Genomic DNA, 17746 nt, shown 5'->3' on the forward strand with positions numbered 1-17746 from the left:
TGGGACACCAGGGGATTAAACCTTGTCCATTCTAGGTAAGTGTGTGCAAAGCAGACGCCCTACTGCTTGTGCCACTGCTGCAGCCCCAGTAGCATACTTCTAAGTCAGGATACATTTAAGGAGAGGATAGAAGAAACTGGGCCATGTACATATTTGGGGAAAGTGGCAGTGTACAATGGGTTATGGACATATCTGAGGAAAGCTTCAGTGCAAAAGTTTGATAGACAAGGATGTGAGCATGTCTGGGGGAAGCACCAATATAAATGTTCACGGGGGGGGGGGGGGGGCAAGGTTGATGCATTGCCAGGAGTAGCCAGAAATCCAAGTAGCTATCATAGGAAAATGGAAGGAGATAGACCAGAGAAACAGCACTGAGATCAGCCCTTACAGAGTATCAGAGACCAGAGTGAAGAGGTGAGAACCATTGGTGGGAGATTCTGTGCAAAGGGGGGTTGGGGAATAGGATGGAAATGGAGAGAGCAGCTATGAAGGAAGCCAGGAAGCTAATCAGATAGAAGAAAATGGTGGCCAGGATAGAAGCTGTGGAATGGTGGTAAATGGTGTAACCACTGAAATATGTTGTGTTCTCAGTTGATAGACTGTTTGTGAAACAATTGTTGGACTTGAGAGAAAGAGGGGAGTTCAAAAGAATGGAGCTGCTCTCCTGCAAAAAGAACAGGCTATTTTGGAGAAGGGAGGATTCCATTTTGGACACCCTTCCAAACTGTTGAAATGTTCTGACTCTTGGCTGCCGGTCGCCATTAACGGTGCTTGAGGAACTGGACAGGCACCGACCTGCAACTCCCCAGGTACCGAGGGTAGACCTGAGGTGAAAATGTTTTGACTCTTGAGGTTGGTGGTATTTAGATGAGTATAATAAACACAAGTTTAACCATGGATCTGAACACTCATGATGCATGATTTTAGTCTGTTGAACTATATCTTATACAATTTTCATTAAAGACTGGAAACAAAACAAAAGGGAGCCATTAACCATTCTGAAAGGAGTGCTGGGCTGGGTGGGAAGATATTTCCCACCATTGTCCTTGGCAGTCCCAACTCTCATTGGTCTTCTCTATGGCTGAGAGAACTTCTAGGCCTTGGCTTTCATCATGTATAAAGATATTCTTCAGAACTCAGGTACAGTGTGTGCTGCTGTGCTCAGGACTCTGTGTGATTCTTGCTTCCCAGCTGTTCTAAAATTGGCCTTGGGTTTCCTCCATAGGTTTGCACTTCTGTTTTCTCACTTAATCTCTTTATCTTTTTTTGGGAGGGGAGGTCTTTCCATAGGTGTTTGGGCCTAGAGACCCCGATTGGTGGTTCTTACCCAATTGGGCTGGGAAGGAGAGGACAGAATGCTATGCTGCTTAGGGATTACCCAGATTACCCCAGTATGCTAGGGGTACACTAGAGCTACACCCCAAAATGCTCAGGAGATTTTGTGATACTGAGGATGGGACCAGAGCTGGTCACTGACTGGTCTCAGACCCACTAGCTTCTTTTCCTTTACAGATGACCAAACCTCTTTTCTTCCTGCAAGATGGCCCCTAATTGGTGACCATTTGGGAATGGATATTGATTGGGTCAGACCTGGTGATACATAGGGCTTATTCAGGAATCACTCCTGGTGGTGTTTGGGGGATCATATATGGTACTGGGGAATCAAGTTGTGGTGAATCACAGGTAAGTCAAACACCTTAAGTCCTATACAATCTCTCCAGTCCTGGGTTACCATTAGACATTTAACAATGTAAATTTCCAGTCAGCCATGGAAGCAGAGACTAATTCCTCTGGTCACCCAGCTGGACTCTCAGCACAGCGTTTGAGAGTTTTCCAGATGAACAGGCAATTTGTGATGACATGAGCATTAGAACAGCCACCGTGTGGCTTTAGTCTCATGGATCTTTATGAATACTGGTTTGAAAAGATGGCGTCCCTTTACCCTTGTGATTCTCTGCTCCCTCATCTGCATACTGGGAACATGACCACCAGCTGAACAGGGCGACAGTGAAGACTCCAAGTTTGCCCAGGTTTGGCACCCCTAAAACACTAGGTCTCAGGTTACAAGTACATTTAGGGTCCTTCCAGTTTCTTCATAAATTACCACATGATAGAACCCAAAGTCAAGAGCTGTGGCCTCTTTCACTTGGCACACAAATCCTCAGGGGTCTTAAGTACTCAGCTCCTGAGCTGACAGGAGGAATGGACTCAACTCTGAGATTTTGCCTTTTTTTTTTTTTAACAAGGTCTGAGGTATGATACCTTCTCCTGGTCCTTGAGCCATACTTGGGAGTAGCAAGAGTATAAAAATAGTGCAAGTCCACTCCCAAATAGTGTCACAAGAATAGAAAGAGAGGAAATACATCACAAGTGGAGAAAATGGTGTGTGGCTGTCACATTAATAGAAGCATCCTGTTTAGATCAAAAGCAATGATAATTCGATGCTGGGCACGCTGGACAGAAGTTCAAGCCAAGGTTTTTCATTTGGGAAAAGGAAAGCGCTCAAATAAGATAGCCTGGAGACAGATAGACGCAACAGTGCGGGAGGGCTTGGAAATATGCCAGTCAGAAGGACACAGGGGTGCTGCACTGCTTTCTCTTGCACGGATTGGCCTGTTTAGAGATTATGGCACCTCTCTTGGATCTCCAAAGATAAATGCACTAATGTGCGCATTAGAATGACTTCATCTTCTTAAAATAAAAATTCACGAATCGGTGTAGGAGGACTAAGAGACATCCTGGACACCCAGTTAATGCCAGGCATTTTCTGAAGGAATGTACTTGCCTGGTGCCATTCAGTAATTGTGACCTGGGTCACATCACCTGCTGGTTTACACCAGGTGAACCCTGTGGCCAAGCCAGCTCTCCCAAACAAGTAATCTTCAGGATCATGAAAATAATTCTCAGTGCAGAATTGCATAACCCGGAGGGATTCATGCTTCAGGTTAGATTAATCCTACAGGGCAAGACTTCAGATGGGGATAGTGCTTCTCCATTCCTGTTTCTCTTTCCAGAGATAAGAAGTTTGCACCCTTTATCAAATCTTAAATTGCTTTTAAAGAACATTTAGTGATTGCTACTGTACTATAAATCACTGACAAAAGAGAACTTTTGTTCCTTTGCTTGTAAGTCATTTTTGGTCCTCTCCCCAGTTTTACTTTGTGTTTCAACAATACAGACTTGCAAACAACCTCTCCCAGGTTTCTGGCTGCCTGGACCAGCTGGTGCCTCTCCAATGGCTATTCTTCTCTTCTTCCCATAAACAGAACCTGCCTTGGTTAGAAGGCCAGTGTATCCTGCTGGGCTGACTCATCGCTGAGCTTCCCTTGTGAGTGTGGTGGTCATGTGACATAGTCTTGGCCAATGAAACATGTAAGGAAAAGGCTGAGTGAAGCCTCAAGAATGCTCCTTTAAAGGGAAAGACTCTAGGGCCAAGATAGGACTGTGTTTAAGTTACTTGCCTTGCATGTTATAGAGCCAAGTTTAATTCCCAAAAAGGTTCCCCAACCCTTCCAGAAGTGAGTGCAGTGCCAGGAATAATCCCTGAGCACAGTTGGGGGGCGGGTATCTTTCTTACTGCCTGGGATGCAGCTTCTATATAGAGTACAGTCTGAATGGAAATCTAAAAGAAACTGGGCTCCTGAATGTACAAGTGGCCTGGAATATTTACATCTAGACTGATCAATGTGAAAGAACAAAATCAAAATCTCATCAAGATCTAAGAGTTGCTAAGAGTTGTCATTTCTCTTATATGCAGGCAAACACATTCGAATCTGTGTTCTAAAATCAGTTGCTATATTCAGTTGCTTAGGAGAACCAACTAGGCTGGCTTTTCAGTTGCCCGGGCAAGAAAAATGCCAGTGGTCACCATAAATGGGGGGTTATCTGGAACTACAGGACTTCCGGTAACTCTGGTCTCAAAGGAATGAATTACAGTTCAGGAGTATAATGAGCTCAGTTAAACTCCTGGGCACCTGTTTGTTTATCCCTAATTCTAATACCCTGTCTCCAAGGGAAAATTTCATGCAAACATATCTAGACTGCAGGGTCTTTGTCTATACTTTTCAAGCCCAAAGAACACCAGGTTTCTACTTTAGTCTCCTCCTTGGTAACCTCAGAGTTCCTGGAAGGAACTGTGTCATGGCTCCATCTGCATTTGCTCCCATGGGCCAGAATGTGTGGGTCTTGATGACTTTTTTCTTTTTCTTTTCTTGTCACACCTGGCAGCACTCAGGGATTACTCAGGGATTGTCCAGAAGTTGCTCCTGGCAGACTCGGGGGACCATATGGAATTCCCCGGTCCTGGATCAACTGTGTGCAAGGCAAACACCCTACCACTGTGCTATCTCTCTAGCTCCTTTGTGGCTTTTTTCAAGGATGGTGCCAGACTTCCCTCTCATACTGATAGGGTTTATCATACCTGGCACCTTTCTTCCACTGGAATCCTCAACCAATGTCAGGGGCCTGTGGTGAACAAAGGCTCAAGTTTCCTGCCCCAAGAGGGACAACACTCAGATTTTTGGGACCTGACTTCTGAACAAGGAAGGCACCATTTTGTAAAGGCCACATGGCAGGCTTCTTCTCAGGTTCTGAACAGGGTCTGATGCCATTTTGGAAGAACCACATGGTGTAGGTCTTCGCAAGTCAATTACCTGCCATACCTGGTAGCCTATCAGGGAAGGAAAAGGGACCCCTAGATCAGGGGTCCTCAAACTTTTTAAACACGGGGCCAGTTCACTGTCCCTCAGACCATTGGAGGGTCTGACTATAGTAAAAACAAAACTTATGAACGAATTCTTATGCACACTGCATAGATCTTATTTTGCAATGAAGAAACAAAACAAAAACAAAATATGTGGCCCTCGGGCCATAGTTTGAGGACCACTGCCCTAGACAATAGCCAATCATTTTAAAGATCAACATAGAGCTAAAACCTCCCTCTAGAATCTTCCTCATGACCTTGGGAGAGGTTCATCTCCTTTGGGAGATGGCCCTGGATTAAAGTACTGTATTAAACTTTATTCCAGTTGTGTGGTCTCATCCTTCGATTGTGGATCCTAGCAAGGTGTGCTCACTATTCAAGACTCCCACAACACAAGATTGAGACACACACCCCCTCTGGAAGGCATTGCTTGCAGTGCCACACTGCTCTGTCCTGTTCCCTCCCCTACCAGAGCGTCTCCCAAGGGCTAAGACCTCATAGACCACTTGCCAGTGTCTCCTGTTCTGGAGGCTCCTGAGTTCCTGGTGATTTTCCCAGGGTGTTTTTTTTTGGGGGGGGGGTGCTGGTGGTGGTGGTAATGATGTTGATGTATTATTTTGGCTTATTATTTTTTATTATTTATTATTTTATTAGTATTATTTTGTATTATTTTGAGCAGTCTGCTTTCAGGTTTTCTTCTACTTTCTGCATTGTTTTGACCACCCAGTGATGCTCAGGGGTCATTGTTGGCTTTCCACTCAGGAATCACTGCTGGAGGTGAACGAAAGAACCTTACAAGATGCTGAGGATCGATTCCTAGTCAGCCGCATGGAAAGCAAATGCCCTTGCCAAGTGCTATTGCTCCGGCCCCAATGGCTTTCTTCTTAAGAGGGGTTATGCTGTTTTATGAAAAAAGGAATTAAATCCAAGACCCCTCCACCCCCTTCAAAGAGAAAACTCATCAAATTGCCCCTTTTGTAGCTTTTTTAGTAAAAAAAAAAAAAAAAAAGACAGGTTTTGTGCAGGTTTTCTGTCTTCCCCTCATAACACCTCCAGATTCATCCAAGTCCTGCCACTCTCGGAAACATATGTCATAATTGAGCCAAGTTGGAGCTATAGGTATGTTGACATTTTCTACTGTAAACTGGAGCCTTCTTCCCCAACATAGTGAATGCACAAATGAGGCTTTCATATGGTGGAAAGCGAGCCCACCACACAAGGCTAGGGCAATGTTGTGACGGGCAGTGAACGAACATGGGTTCTCACCACTCCTCCATGTTGCTGATTTCTGTGGAAGGCCCCCCATGCTTTCCTCCAGGCCACTCTGAGCTGGGAGCTCTGACTGTAGCTGGGAACCCCTCAGCTAACAGCCACCAGTGATTCAGGTGAAACTCAGACACCTGGCTGCAGGTGTCTCTCTCCCTCCGAAAACCCTGCCAACCTCCCCGCTTCTAGGGAGACTGTGGGGGCAACCTGTGACAGGCAGGATGGGCTGAGAGCCAGGTGAGTCTTTTTTTTTTTTTTCCGCCTGGCATTATGCAGGAAGTTCAGGGTACGGTCTCCTGGGGGCTGGGGACACAGGATTAAAAACAGGAAAGGGGCGGAAAAGACTTATTATTTTCTGAGTATCGATATCCAGCCCCAGGGCTCTCTTACAAGGGTAAGCAGTGAGTTCATTCATCATCTTAATGGCCCAGTCTAGAAGACTATAAACATCTAAGGGTTGAGTTTGACTTGGGGCTACTATTAACAAGAGAGAACAGGCGCACAAAGAAAATCAGTCCCTGAAGCGAGGAAACTGGGGGGCTCCCCACAGCTGCATATCCTCTTAGGGAAGGGTGCAAGCACTTAGGCAAACCCTCCTGATTCACAGACTAGGGGGCCAGCTTCTGTGGGGAACCGGCTGTCAGTCTGAGGCCAGGTCCCTCCTTAACTGGGAAGGTGGATGGAGACAGAAATGCCAGATCTTCACCCTTCCATCTGAGCTAGAAACTGGATCTGTTTTATCACCTGGCGCCATCGGCCACAGTTGGCCTTGAAAGAGAGAGGAAGAGAAAGGGGCTGCCTTTTCTGGGGTGAAGGGAGATAAGAAGTGGAAGAATGACTTCTCAAGAAGAGCACTTGTGCCAGGCCCCACTGCAGTTTGCCAGAACAAGGCAAATGAGAGTCATCCAAGCCCACCTAGAGTTTTGCCCCCAAAGGCTACTGGAATTTGGGGCTCAAACCATTTACTTACTCCCCCAGGAAAAGCAATATTGAGCACTCTTTCCTATCATTTCTAAGCCTCTTATACTTGAGCTGTGTCTTGGGAGGAAATAAACTACAACATTGTGTTCTATCTCAGTCTCTTTCATCAAACTTAAAAACAGAGTAAATCTAGCACAGTCCTCTTTGGGGTTTTGAGCTCCACCTTACAAGTGTGTGGTCATGTGCTAAAGCCCGCAGGGTGCCACAATTGCCATCCTGCATGAATCTGGTAGCTCTGCTGTCTATGGCCACCTAGTATTGTTGGGACTTGGGTTCTGAACAAGGAAGGACGCCATTTTGTAAAGGCCGCATGGCAGGCATCTTTTCAGTTTCTGAACAGGGACAGATGCCATTTAGTAAGAACCACATGGTGTAAGTCATGGGCTAGGTCTTTAGAAGTCTATTTCCATTAACACCGCCCCAAGCTTCCTGGACATACCAGGGAGCCTCTCGGAGAAGGACCAGGGAGCAGTAGGAAGGTTCCCCTTGACAATAGCCAATCATTTTAAAGATCACCAGAAAGCTGGAACCTCCCTATATCCCTTCTCCTCTATATAATTTTCTTTATGACCTTGGGTGGGATTGATTTCCTTTGGGAGATGACCCTGGCTGGCCAGTTTGGGGTTTTTTTGAAAGACAGATTTAAGTATTAAACTTTTATTCCAGTAGTGTGGTCTCATCCTTCGAGTCTGAACTCTAACATTCCCAGTGCCACCAGCAATTTCTAGCCAGGTATGTACAGCATCAAGAAAAAGAGCTGCACATCCTCCCCAAGGAGCACGAAAAGTAGAAAGATGTGTGAGGGTCACAGCCAGGAAGTGCATCCCTTGGTGAGCACCACAGTGGCTCACAGTGGACACAACTATAAGCATGTGCCTCCTCCACAGAATGTGAGCACATGTGTAAGAACGACAACCTAGCCGGCCCAAACTGGGGTCTATCACAGCTGAGTCAGCAATCCTGTGAGCCGCCCAGTAGGGTGGTTGCCCCTGCCTCTCTTATCTCAACCACAGGGCCTATGAATTGAGAAAATCAGTATCATATTTAAGCTAACAGCTGCCGAGCTGTTAAAACCTGAATGCTTGCTTACAGGTGCTTTATCAATGGAGGCTTTATGTTCGACCTGCCGGATTCCTACACATCCTCCAGCTCATTGGCTTTCTGACATGCCTGGCCTTTGGCTTTTGTTCTTGTCACTTTCTCTAAAACATCAACACGCTTGTCAAGCCTTAACTTCCTCATCCAGACTCTCCAAAAACAGATGGATCTACCCTATACAGCACTAGACTTCTTCGGGCCCTGTAGAGTTCCTCCCATCTTTCCGACTCATGGCCTGGTTCTCCCCATAGTTTTAGAATTCATCATTCTTCAAGCCCTGATGTTATTGTCTGCATTATAAATTTGAACAAGGATACATAATGAGCTTAAACAAAACAAAACAGTATGGTCCATCCCCAAATATGCCTTATTTTTATTAAAATAGTAAGAGAATGAAAAAATAAACCCCCAAAGCATTCATACTCAAAATCAAACAAGAAGTGCTCATGCTAATACAGTTATGGGATTGCTATATTTACTTTTCATGACACCTTATCAATATATACACACATATATTTTTGAAATAAAGGTAATCCATTGAATATATGTTCCCTTTTTTCTGGAGTAAGGGGTGCATTCAGCATTTCTTTTGTTTTTTGGGTCACAATTGGCAGCACTCAGGGGTTACTCCTGACTCTACGCTTAGAAAGCACTCTTGGCAGGCTTGGAGGACCATATGGGATGCTGGGATTTGAACCACCATCCTTCTGCATGCAAGGCAAACACCTTACCTCCATGCTATCTCTCCGGCCCCAACATTCAGCATTTTTGACAGTGGTTGGGGACATATGTAGTCCTAGAGAGTGAATCAGGGTTACTTACATGTAAGGTAGGTACCTTAACCCCTATTCTATTTAAATATGTTTAATTTGATGCCATTTCTAGTTTAATTGAGAATTTGAAGATATCACCATGTAGTACACATGTGCACATGATCCTTTGATAAGACCATCAACCTTGATCTTCAATTTGATATGTCAGATTGATGTGCTGCTTCTTATGTTCTAACTTTTAATCTCTTCTTCCTGCCAATTACACCATGATATAGTATAGATAACAGAGTCTCCCTATCTATCACTGAGTAGGTTCTGAAGCATGTGCTTGGTATAGTGGGAGGTGGGAGTTGGGGGGTGTGCTGTCACAGAAGGGACATTTGTGTACAAATTCTAGGTGTTGGGTCTTGTTTCATTCTCATCATCTTTTTTTTTTTATTAGAGAAAGAAACTGAAACACAGGATCAGAGACCCTTGGCTTAAGGTCAAACTGCCTATAGAAAACAGCTGAAGTTTTTAAGTCGACAGAGAGCTTGGGCAGGGAGAGACTGGCAGAGTTCTAAGGAAGTAATAAAACCAAACTGGAATTTTAAAGAAATGACTCTCTCATAAGCCCTAAGTAGTGAGAAAGCATTATGACTGGACCCATTCCTGTGGACACAGGAGCTGAGACCCATTAAGACTCCAACTGGCACCAAAACAGGCTGAGAAGTCTGGACCCACACAAGAGAGGAGAAACTTCAGCAGAAACCAAGATTTTGATAAAGATGTGAGAGAAGAATATCAAATATGCAAAGCTCTTTCTCTGAGACAATATCCTGGCTAACTCTTATGTCCACAGAGGAGTCCAGGCCAAGGCAATCTGGAGAATGTCCAGAGATAACTTTATCCCAAACGTCATTCAGGGCTCTCACTTCTGAAGAAGCCCGTGTTCTCTCTTTTCTCATTCATATTTTCTAAAGAAAACTTTTACTTCCCTATTCATCTTCTCCTCAAATTTTTTTTTGGTGATGAAGTGAAATACTCCTGGAAAGGAGGTCAGACACAGGGCTGCCTTTCTTTTCCTGAAAAGTGCAGTTTCTCACTCTGGGATCCAAAGAGTTTGGAGAAATCAAATGAAAAGGATCAATTCCCTTGCCTGTGTGAAACAAGTGGCACTCGGGTACACTTTGATGATGGGTTGGTGAGACAAGAGGTCTACACTATGCAGGGGTCCGTCTCAAACTCTCATCAGCCCTAGATGTCTGCTGGGACTTCTCCAGGTGATTGGGGAGTAGAGAGGGATGTGATATTTTCTTCTCAAGGATGCCACCTCTCTCCTCCCAACTCCACTTAAGTCATCCACAACAGTTCCAGCTCTGCATCTCACAATGGCCAGAATTGTGCTTGTCTTCTGCCTATCCTGACTGCTTTTGGTTGGACTTCTCTCTTGACATCTATAATACAAACTCCAGCTCAGCTGTTTCTTACAATGACTGCAAAGTCAGATGTTCCAACTTGCAAATAATTTCCAGAACACTATCAGCTTAAACGGTCTCATCAACATTGACTTAGGCAGATCCACGAACTCTAGGACCCTATCTTCCATCTCCAACTTACACTTGAAGTCTCATACCACCAGTCTTATGGGTGACTTTATCAGCTTTCCAGAGGTTGACCAGGTTCTGCTAGAAAGACAGACCCATATGGCATACAGACAGACATGAGACTGGGCAAGAACACATGGAAACAGCTAGCAGGAGGTCGTCACAGACTGGTGGCTGATAGGCTGGGTGTGCTCAGTAGACCGATTCCGTTTTGCACCATCAATGTTCATATGACATTTTAATTAACTGCCCGAACCATGAGATTTCACAGAAAAATAAGGATTTCTGGATTTTATTGAAAAACTGAAGTCTGACAGCACTGGCCTTCCTTCACTCCCATCTGGCAACTCTTGACTTCTTGTGAGAAGTTGCGACTCTCTCCAGCGGAAGTGGGTCAACAGCTCCACTACTCCTTACTGCTGCCACAGTCTCCACTACTCCCTCCTGCCCACATCTTTTATTATTTATAACACATCCTGTCCACATCTCACAGTCTATGGAGTATTCACCACTGGATCTCACATTGAACCCCAGAGAAGTTATATCAGATCAACTTGAAACTTGCAATGGCCAAGAAAGGGAGGCGCCCAGGTAGGAGACACTACTGTTACAGTGGGCATTCCCAGAAGATAGTAATGAGCCCTGCTAAGATACCCCAGACCTTTAAGGGGGCTCTGGCTGACATCTGGCTGCCATTGCAGATATGTTTCTGTAGATACATTTCTAGAACTGGGTGGCTTGCTCTGGTCTTTCATAGGGAAGGATAAAAGTACTGGGGACCGTGATCCCACAAGGACTCACCACTAACTCTCCAACACCTTCATCCATGAAGCTTGTGTTCTGCCACTTACTAGAATTGCATTGAGAGCAGCCCCCACTGCCTGGTGTTGCTAGGTGACAAAATAGTCTCTGCACCATGTTCCGAACCTTCTCTTATATACAAATATACTTCTCACTACTTCTTGAGTGACGCTAGAGGCCCAGATAAGTGTGGCATTCTGTGGGCAAGGAGACTGTCCTTCTGGTCCCCTGAAATTCTAAGGTGAAGCTGTTGCATCCCCTCCATCCCCATCCAAACATCATTTGGGAGTTGCTGAACTTACAGACTCTAAAATAGGAAACACCGAGGAGTGGAGAAGACATGGTGAATTGGAGGACAATATCAGCACAAACAAGAACCACCAAGTCTAAGATGCTCTGGGTCACCAGCTCCTAGATCATGGCAGGCACTTGGTACTCTGGGGGCAGCCAGCATCTGTATTGTGGGGGTCTTCTCTGATCCTTCCCCCTCTCTATCCTCCTCTGCCCTCTCACCCCTGCTCCCACTTCCCCCAGATAAGTTTCATCCTTGCTCAGCAAGCTAGGACTTCTTGTCACTGGCTCTTCTACTGTTTCTTTTATTTTTTTCTTTTAATTTTATGAGAGAGAGAGAGTGAGAGTGAGAGAGAGAGAGAGAGAGAGAGAGAGAGAGAGAGAGAGAGAGAGAGAGAGAGAGAGAGAGAGAGAGAGAGAGAGAGAGAGAGAGATCTTCTGAGCAGTGCTCAGGCAGCCTTGGATCCCTCTTAGTGACTCTCCATGTGGTTCCCTGAGAGATTGTGTTGCTCCTCAACCCTGCAAAGTTTGGTGTGGAGAAAAGCATACAATGCTGGGGAAGGAACTAGGGTTGGCTACACATGGAAGGCAAGTACCTTGGCCTGGGACTTTATCTCTGGCCTCCATCCTAAGCATTTTCCAGCAGTTGTGACATCAAAGACTCACCCCACTTGTCCTCTCTGTGCCCTAAAGTGATGCTCCCATGCCTCAGGCTTTCAGATTTTCTGGCTGTGGACATGGCTCTTGCCTTATCCAGCTCTGAGATCAGGGATCAGAGTTATCTTACATCTTATTTAGTATGAGGCTCCTTTATTTTATTATTTTGTTTGTTTTTGGGCCACACCTGGTGACGCTCAAGGGTCACTCCTGGCTATGCACTCAGAAATTGCTCATGGCTTGGGGAACCATATGGGACACCCACCTTCCATCCTGAATCAGCTGTGTGTAAAGCAAATGCCCTACCGCTGTGCTATCACTTCGGCCCCTTGAAAATTGTTTTATTTAAAGAAAATGTATCACATAGTTGATATAACTGATCATAATACATTTGTTTCAAGAAAAGAGAAATCAAAATTATTTTAAAAAATAGAAATAAAATAGAAAGAAAACCTAAAAAATAAAATGGAAGAGAAGAAAAAAGAAGAAACAGTTTAGTAGCAAGTATATTTGTGAAAATTATTGTATCTTTGGCCAGAGAGATAGCATGGAGGTAAAGCGTTTATTTGCCTTTCATACAGAAGGTCATTGGTTCAAATCCCAGCACTCCATATGGTCCCCCGTGCCTGCCAGGAGCAATTTCTGAGCCTGGAGCCAGGAGTAACCCCTGAGCGCTGCCCGGAGTGACCGAACAACCAAAAAAAAAATTATTGTATCTCCAATGAAGTAATCAATACAATAGTGGAAGGTTTAGTAAGCTCTTTTTTTTAAAGGTAAGAGATTAGAAAATACAATAAAAAAGGTATGTGGCAGTTGTTGTTGGTTGCAGATGCACAGCAAAATATGAGAAAAATAGAAAGGAAAAAATCTTTGGCCTAAAACCAGGAAGACCTTATCCATGAATTATCCTGGCAGAAGACCAACTCCAGGCTCCAGGCATACTAAGGAGGCTCCTTTAACTGGCACAGCAACAACTCCTTTCTGGCCCATAGAATCATGTCGGCCTGAGGCCCCATGTACCCAGTGACATCACAGTGTGAAATTAAAGTGGACTTTATCTTGCCTGGAGGCCATCTGGCTGGATGGTTGTAGGGTCCCATCCATGCCTTCCTCAGTGAATATCGCTCGCATGGACCTAATAGGAATGGGACCCCCATAGTCGTGTGAGATCCTGGGGCTTCAAACTGCTCTCCTCATGTTTCCTGTCCTCATGGCCGACCCATTCCCACATAGGTACAGCTCAGGAGATCACTGTCTAGTCATCAGATGCTGCTCTTCAGCTGTTCAACTCTTCACCCGCCCACTAAGTGGCCCGGAAGTCACTAACAAATTACACCCAATTTCATAGCATGTTTTCAAGTTAGTTTTCTGGAGGCAAGAGAGGACCAGCAGATGGCCTTCCACATGCAGTCCATATTTTTGTTTGCAGTATTCTCTTCAAGGAAAGGACCAACAGATCTAGGAATGTGCCAAAGCCTTTGTGAGGACAGGAAAATCCATCTGGGGAGATGCTTCTGTTCAGTCTCGAGGATGTTTGTGGGCAAGGACAGAGGGCAGAAGGCAGGGGCCTGAGTTGTTTTGCAAACAGCTATTCACTTACCCATTCACATCAGCTGTATTGCCAGGCGAGGTTACCTGAGTTCAACTGAGATTTGAGAGGAAAGCAGTTTGCCTAACCAAAAAATGGGACAGTGGTCCCTGGTGCAGGGCAGCTTTGGTTGTAAATGAAGGTCAGTGCAAGGGTGTGAGGCTCAGGGAACAGCATGGCGGGGGTGAAAAAGAGTGGCAGGAAGGACTCAGAATGGAGTGGTGGCCTGTGAACAGCTGATGTGACTCAATTGCATCCTGAAGACATGAAGCAACAGGAGAGACATGGTGAAGTTTCTTCTCAAATTTTATAGATAACTCAGTTTATGGGCTCAGCTTTCTATAATCTGGTCAGACAATGCTTCTGTTTGACATTCGCTTACTAGTTTAAATGCTTGTAAATGTTACTCCTATTTTCTCTGGTGCTTTCTGGCATTATCTTCTGTTCTCATTCCACAATGGCTATGTTCTTGGGTGCTTTATTGGAAGCAACTCTTCTTCAGGAACAGCTTCTCCTCAGGAGTGACTAAGTGCTAGCCTTCCCCAGAACCAACAACAGGGCAGATCTCACCCTCACCCCTGCCCCCCTATTCTGGCCCCTTCCCCAACTTTGCCTGAGAGGTTTCCCAGTAGCAGGGTGTGAGGGAGGTGAGAGAGCTGCGGCATGGAGTCACTCTCCATAGGGAGTCAAAGGAAAGCTCTGCAGTTCTTTCCTTGCCCCTCAGGGGGTGTACTAAGATGGTTCCCTGAGAGTGTTCCTCTAAGCATCTGCAGAAATATGGGCCTGAGTTGCCTCCCTTCTCTGTTGATATTCAGCACTGCTCATTCTTCACACATCCCGGAGAAATGCCCTGCACCTAGGTCATGTGGTAGGCTATGTGCTTCAGGGAATTTGAAACCTAGTGACTCATCACATAGAATGAGTGAAAGGATGTATGTGAAAGGATCTTAGTTTTACCCCAGTAGTAAGAGACAGTAGACAGTAGACAGAGACAGACACAGGGAGACAGAGACAGAGCTCCATTCCTTGTGGTACTCCATCAATTGGACAGAGCTGCTAGAGAGGAGAGGGGGAGGGAGGAGGAAATGTATGCCATAGATACAGGCAAGGGGGTGGGCAGATGAAAGGGAAACTAAGGATATTGGTGGCAATAAATGTGCACTGGTAAAGGGATAGGTGCTAAACTTTGTATTACTGAAACTCTGTCAGGAACAGCTTTGTATCTGTATTTCATGGGAATTTAATAAAATAATTTATTTTAATTAATAAAAACCCAAACAACAACAAAACCAATGAAACAAACAAATAAACAAATGTGGATTCAGTGCCTGGATGTGGGCTGAGTAAAGGTTTCTCTCAGAAAGTGATTTTGATACCATTTGAACAGATAGCAAAGCCAAGCACTGAGATGCCAATGGCAAATAGACACACTATGTGAGCACTAATATTGGGCAGCTATTAAGAATCAGAGCACCACATTCCTGATCATACCCCTGCTTCCGGTGGAGGGGCCTTGGCGCACTCCTCCCTATGGCAGGTCACATAGCTACTGATGGGCAGAAACCAGTGCCAACTCCCCTTTGAGCTCCTCAGACATTGACTTACTCAAATAATTTGCTCTAAAAGATCCACAGCAATAATTTAATTTCCTTAATTCACAAAACTATTTCAGATATAAATATGATAAAGAAGAAGCCGACATGCATGCCAGGAGAATGCTGGAGTGCATCACTCATGATAAGCCCTATAAACAGTAAGCTGAGCTTGCCATACTTGTTAGTTTGCTTTTCATAGTTGACCTGAAATGGAATTCACCAAAGTGATGTGTGCTGGAGATGGTGACTAGAGAAGGGTCCTAATCTACTGTGAAAAGCGGGTTTCTCACGAGAGAAGACATCTGAAATCTTGGTTCCTCTTGTAGGCATTTAGGATTTCTTCCTTGGTTATATAACCCACATACCTTTTCCAAGAGGTGAAAATTCAAATAGCTCTAAATTCTACTCTACATAAAGGAATCATGGCAGAATCATGGCAAATGCCAAGCCCCGACCTAAGGCCAGAGACAGGATAAAGACTCTTTCTTGGGGGTAGAAAACCCTTACCTTCTGCCACATGTTGATGAAGAAGAGCTCTCGAGAAAAATTGAAGGACACGTTGGCATCATAAGCATCATCCCCAAAGTTGGAGATGGAGATGTTCAGGGAGATATTCTTCACTGCCCCCAAAGCCAGATATGGCGTCTTGTCATCAATGCTGAAGGAGGAAACAAACATCTGTGAATATCCTGAATATGAAGCACCAGTAGATAGCTGAGAGTAGAGGCAGAAATAACACAGGAAATAGAACTTCTGGTATTCCATTTGTCATCATGTGCCCCTGGAAGATAGCAGCGTGGATTTCAGCTTTCCAGCTAAGTTCCCGGGTTCTGAGTTGCCTGAAGCACTAGGATGTTTTGTGGTTCATGTGAGCTTCAGACATCCAAATTGGAAAATCACGAAAAACATTTGATCATCTATACATGGGACTTAGGCAGACATTAATGCATTTGAAAAGCTACTGAGCTTCTCCTAACCACCAATAGAGCAGGAGTTTTGCTTTCATATAGCTTTAGAAAGACAGAACATGAAGACAAAGAAGCAGACAGGTAAACTTGTGATATGAGATATGGATAAAACACACAAAGAGAGAGAAGATAAAAAATACCAGATGAGGAAGAGAAATAAATTGCTGAATTAAAATAAACCTATATTATATATCATGCACCATCAATCATTCATCCACCCATCTGTCATATAATATATATATATATTTACATTCATCTTTCTATTATTTTTTATAAGACTTATTCCTGCATCATTGGCTATAAACACACCATAGCCTTCTAGACTTACTCAAGATGGCTGCAGGAAGCTGGGAGTCCAGAGGAGGTTTCATAAGCTGGGGATTTCCTTTCCTGCCTATTCTCTGAGTTTTCCTTATCTTTCCCAATATTCCTCATCTGCTTAAACCAGTCCATGTGTGTTTGTTGTAGTTTGCAACCATGGAATTAATTTAACACGGAAGAGGAGAGAACTACCCTAAGTCTGGATAGGCTCTCACACTTTGAAATGCAAAAAAAATTTTTGGCCACACCCAGTAACGCTCAGGGGTTCCTCCTGGTTATGTGCTCAGAAGTCGCTCCTGGCTTTGGGGACCATATGGGACGCCGGGGGATCGAACCGGTCCGTCCTAGGCTAGCGCTGGCAAGGCAAACACCCTACCTGTAACGCCACCACGCTGGCCCCAAAATGTAAATTTTTGAGGGAGGAGGAATTATTATCCAACTGTGAAGAGAGGACCTCATTTCCCCACATGCCTGGCACAGCAACAAGAATAACACGTGCACCAAAGCATTGGAGAGCCTTGCTTTTGGAAGCCAGAGCACTAAGGATCCAAACAAGATGTGAAAAATTAACTTAGCGAAAAGTTTCAAATTCTTGACTGGCCTCCAATAAATTAAAACTTTGACCTCAAGCTATTGTTGCAATTAATTATTGTTGTTGGCCATCTTAAACAATTTTAAACAATTGATGGACTATTTATGTCCTCCTGTTTGCTTTTACAAGATTAAAGAAGTAATCCTTGGCCCTTGAGTTCTGAAGGAGTGAACTCACTGTATCTCGAGACATAATTGTCTGAGTATATACAAGAGCCCCATAGATGCAGGGAGTAAGTATCTACAGTTTCCAAACTGCAGACTACAAAGAAGACAAATTCTATATAGGGTTATGCACAAAAACCAGGGACAGTCAGTAGCTACTTCACTCCAACTTGGCTCCTTTCTCTGCCATGGGCATGGCAAAGGATAAGACCAGGGACATCCAACCTTTGACCAGGTCCCAAGCTCTGGACTCTCCTTCAATCACACAACAAAGTCATACCTGGACTTTCACAAAGTCTTTGAACATGGCCTCAGTGTTAGAAGGAAGGTCAGGCACTTTGTCAGAGCATGTAGCTAGGGAAA

The 17746-nt window shown here is 44.6% G+C and overlaps 1 protein-coding gene across 1 annotated transcript in view; it reads right to left on the reverse strand.

Annotated features, from left to right (window-relative positions):
- Positions 1 to 17746, reverse strand: part of ITGA9 (integrin subunit alpha 9) — a 329022-nt gene that overhangs the window by 97828 nt on the left and 213448 nt on the right. Inside the window, exon 18 of the mRNA XM_049766467.1 lies at positions 15846 to 15996. Coding sequence (XP_049622424.1) covers positions 15846 to 15996 — 151 coding nt within the window. The remainder of the gene's footprint in view (positions 1 to 15845; positions 15997 to 17746) is intronic.

The sequence above is a fragment of the Suncus etruscus genome, chromosome 20 (assembly GCF_024139225.1).
Source record: "Suncus etruscus isolate mSunEtr1 chromosome 20, mSunEtr1.pri.cur, whole genome shotgun sequence".
NCBI lineage: Eukaryota > Metazoa > Chordata > Mammalia > Eulipotyphla > Soricidae > Suncus > Suncus etruscus.